This window comes from Bison bison, unplaced genomic scaffold (genome assembly GCF_000754665.1).
Source record: "Bison bison bison isolate TAMUID 2011002044 unplaced genomic scaffold, Bison_UMD1.0 scf7180017864456, whole genome shotgun sequence".
NCBI lineage: Eukaryota > Metazoa > Chordata > Mammalia > Artiodactyla > Bovidae > Bison > Bison bison.
The window spans coordinates 28,458,682-28,463,041 of record NW_011495018.1 but is presented as its reverse complement, the minus strand read 5'-3'; the positions used below and the strand labels follow the sequence as shown (position 1 = coordinate 28,463,041).

The window sequence follows — 4,360 nt, the reverse complement described above, 5'->3', positions numbered from 1 at the left end:
GCGGGGGGGTGGGGGGAGGTGGCGGGGCAGGCACGTGGCCTGTGGGATCTTAGTTCCCTGACAAGCAATCAAACCCGTGCCCCCTGCATTGGAAGTGTGGAGTCTTAACCACATGACTGAAAGGGAAGTCCCTGCAGTGCCTACTGCATCCCAAACCCAGTTCTTTAGGAAGGTGTGAATACACTTAACATTAGTGATATCGGCATTAAGTGAAGGGAAAGAAGTGCTCCAACACATGCTGGAGATTAACAAGGAGTCAAAATACTTCTAACCTGATAGTGCTGAGAATAAAACCAAGTGTACTCTAATGCTGTTATTTATTGCCCTTCAGAGTCAGTTAGGGAAGAGAAGCAACAACTATTTTGAGGGCAGTTTCGAAAAGGGTCCCAGAATAGAATCACCCTTTCTCCACTACCCAAGTGAAAAGGATTGTTAAAAGCGGTGAGTATACACAAATTCCGTGACAGTAAGGACTACACTTGATTATTCACTACTGATCCCTGCTACCCAGCACCACTCTTTGTACACAGCAGATATGCAATATTATTTATTAAGAAAAGAAATCTTTGAGAGCTGTTTCCCTTTCCTCATTTTCAAATAGGGCTGTGTTTTCTCCCACTCTATAGAAGTCGCCTCATCTCTGGCTTGTGGACGCTTTCTGAGAGGCACTTTCATCACTTCATTTAACTCTGAAAGAAGTTGGAGGGGGGTTGAGGACACGTGCTTGCTAATCATCCTTTTCCAGATTGCCTCATGCGCCAGAATGGATTTTTATTATTGGTCTGTGGCTGCTACTGCTGTAGAAAGATTTCAGCCTGACCTTCCCAAGCTGCTGGGGGATGAATACTGCACGTGGCTGACTGGGAAAAAATGTGTCTTCCTCTTTTTTTTAAAAAAAAAAAAAAGCTTTTAGACTAAACAGAGCTCACTGTGATAGGAAAGTCACCCTTTCTTTCACTATACAAAGCTCAAGATGTTGAATTCTTTCGCATAAAAACGATATAACAAAACTGATCTGAACCGGTTCAACAGGAAAAAGGTAGGATGTTGAAGCACCTCACAGAGAGCAGTGGCATCAAAGTCCTAAACAGGACTTAGGGCTGCTCCACAGGCAGAAGAGGAAAAAAGAAAATGAAAGCCATTTATCAAAGTGGTTTAAGTAAAAGGATGGATTCCCACAGCTGGCCTCACAAAGGAGAATAAATATGTCAAAGGGAAAACTGATAGACTAATTGAGTCCTATCCATCTGGCTGAGGAAAGAGCCACTGGTGGAATACTGAGAAGCTGTCTGTTAGGCAAAGGCTTGCTCTGGTGCCTCATTTGGGCAATGGAATAGCTTTTAGGAACACTGAACACACAATCACACCACAGCTGGCTAGCTGGCCCTGCCAGCAAGAGGCTCACAGAAGGGCTACACTGATGCAAACGCCAAAAAAGGGAAAGCAGAGCATAGGCGATGTTGTTTTTTTAACTGGCTTGGAGACTATATCTGAACTCTCACCTCATGAATACCCAGGCCCTTCAACTTGGGAGTAGGGTGAGAAGGAAGGGAGACCATATGAATGTATGTCTCATTTTGTGCTTTTGAAAACAAGACTCAAAGTCTTGTTCCGAAACATCAAGTTTGATACCATGTTACACTAAAGCCCCGTCTCACTTTTATATAATGCAGAGCTGAGGGCTCTTTTCTTTGGGAAAAGAGGAAATCAGGCCAGACTAAAGGAAAACAAACACACAACACTATCTGCACGTGTCACAGTTCATACCACAGAAAAACCTGCTCAGAAATAATTGTTCAAGGCACACAGAACTCAATTCTAATGCAAATCTGCCCCAAAGAGGGTTCATATTTTAAGGAGCCAAACAACATCAAAGTAAGCTGAACTCAGGGTTTTTCTAACTGGCAGTTTCAACCATTTCTAAGTTTTCATTTCTTATTTTCAAAAGTCAAAATGACTCTCTGCCTAAAATTAAAAAAAAAAGAAATGCTTATCACCCACACTAAAATAACAATTCACCAAAATTTCACCTACATTATCTTTTACATAATTAAATGAACCCTTCACATGGCACAAAAGCAGAAGCCATCATTCTAATTAAAGTACTATCAACAAATCCCTTACTAATTCCTCTTAAGCAGCCTGGCTCTTGCCACTCCCACTAGAAGCTCAGTCACCGAATCCCTCTGCCATCTGAGAGGACTTGATGCTGGCCACCAACTAGGGCCACTCTGAGGAAAGTAGTGGCTTACCTGCTCCTCCGACAGTTGGGATATGTGATTCACAGCAGCGTAGGATTCAATTTTGGGGTTAAAGTGGTTGATGATGGCTCTGAAACAGAGAATTAACATTAATACAGTACCAGATGGAATAAGAAGATAATGAGTTAAAAACAAGTATCAGCTACCCTCTGATTTAGAGTATGAGACCATGGGTGTGACTCTCAGAAGCTAGCTGTCCTCTTATGAACATGAGGTCACATGGGGTGAAGTGATTACTCTAAAATGGGAAAGGTTTAATTATTTATTAGACAGAGAACAGAATCAAGTATGCCTGCTCTGTAAATGAACTAGGGGAAAATCTCACAACCAAACAAAAGTCAAAACCTAGCATCCTTCAGATGAGAAACAGGGCTCAGGGGGCTGTCCACCAGGCGGCCCTCGTGTTTCAGTCAGAAAAAAAACACTTTGCTCTGCTCTTACTCAGGAGAACAGGGCATTCAGTGAAGCTGGACCAACATGTGGGTTGAATACAGTCTCTGAAGAACCTAAGATTTCCCAAAGCCTACAACCGTCATATTTGTTAGTTAATATTTTGAACCAAAATTTTATTTCCAGCCATTCAAACCAAAATCTGAATGTTGTTTTCAAACATTCTCTCTTCAGGGTCACCAAGTCATATCAAATCTATCTCTTAAAAACCTCTGAAATCTGAAATAAATTTCCCTGAAACCAATGCTTTAGTATAGATCTTTGTGATTTCTTGTCTGGTAGAGTAGAAAACCAATAGTCATGTATGGATTTGAGAGTTGGAACATAAAGAAGGCTGAGCACCAAAGAATTTACACTTTCAAACTGTGGTGCTTGAGAGGACTCTTCAGAGTCCCTTGGACAGCAAAGAGATCAAATCAGCCAATCCTAAAGGAAATCAACCCTGAATATTCATTGGAAGGACTGATGCTGAAGCTAAAGCTCTAATACTTTGGCCACTTGATGTGAAGAGCTGACTTACTGGAAAAGACCCCGAAGCTGGGAAAAACTGAGGGCAAGAGGAGAACGCGGTGACAGAGGATGAGATGGTTGGATGGTATCACTGACTCAATGGATATGAGTTTGAGCAAACTCCAGGAGATAGTGATGGACAGAGAAGCATGGAGAGAGAAGCCTGGTGTGTTACAGTTCACAGGATTGCAAAGAGATGGACATGACTTAGCAACTGAACAACAAGAAGAGTATAAAAAACACAGGTTATAGAGGTTAATGGGGAGAAGAGAAAAATCTAACAGAACAATTTCAAATAATATGTGCAGATACTCTCCTCTTTATGAGGTGTTTAGTTCCCATTATCACTGAGAGTAAGCTAGACTTATCTCCATAGAGTAGCAAAAGGGAAAAATAGTAACTTGACAGTAAAGAATCCTGGCAAATCTACTTCAACCAAGTAATGAAGGTGAGTATCACCAGTGATGTCATGTAACCCCTGGTATGGTCTGGTAAGAAGGGCACTTCATCTCTGTCGTGTACTTTCAGAAATTCATGATCTCAATCTAAGAACAAGAAAAACATCAGACAAACCCACACTGGGGTACATTCTAGAGAATACCTTGCCAGTTACTCCTCAAGACTGTCAAGGTCATGAAAAACAAAACTTGAGGAAGAGTCATAGACTGGAGCCCATTGGTGAGATATGACTAAATGCAACCTGATGCTCTGAATTGGATTCGGGAACAGAAAGAGGACATTAAAGATAAACTGTTGAAACCCAAACAAAATATGGAGTTTAGTTAATAGTAACATATCAATGCCTGTTTCTTAGTATTGATAAACATACCATGGTAATGTAAGAGGGGAGAAATTAGGTTGAGAGGCATATAGAAACTCTATGCTTTATCTTTGCATTTTTTCCTATAATTTTAAAATTATTCCAAAATTGATGCTTTTGAACTGTGGTGTTGGAGAAGACTCTTGAGAGTCCCTTGGACTGCAAGGAGATCCAACCAGTCCATCCTAAAGGAGATCAGTCCTGGGTGTTCATTGGAAGGACTGATGCTGAAGCTGAAACTCCAATACTTTGGCCACCTCATGCAAAGAGTTGACTCACTGGAAAAGACCCTGATGCTGGGAGGGATTGGGGGCAGGAG

The 4,360-nt window shown here is 41.5% G+C and overlaps 1 protein-coding gene across 5 annotated transcripts in view; it reads right to left on the bottom strand.

Annotated features, from left to right (window-relative positions):
- The window catches only part of LOC105002686 (chromosome unknown open reading frame, human C10orf76), a 180,098-nt gene that overhangs the window by 34,486 nt on the left and 141,252 nt on the right, over positions 1–4,360 (bottom strand). For all 5 annotated transcript variants that reach the window (XM_010859467.1, XM_010859465.1, XM_010859466.1 and 2 more), the window contains one exon: positions 2,253–2,331. In XM_010859467.1, the coding sequence (XP_010857769.1) occupies positions 2,253–2,331 (79 nt within the window). The remainder of the gene's footprint in view (positions 1–2,252; positions 2,332–4,360) is intronic.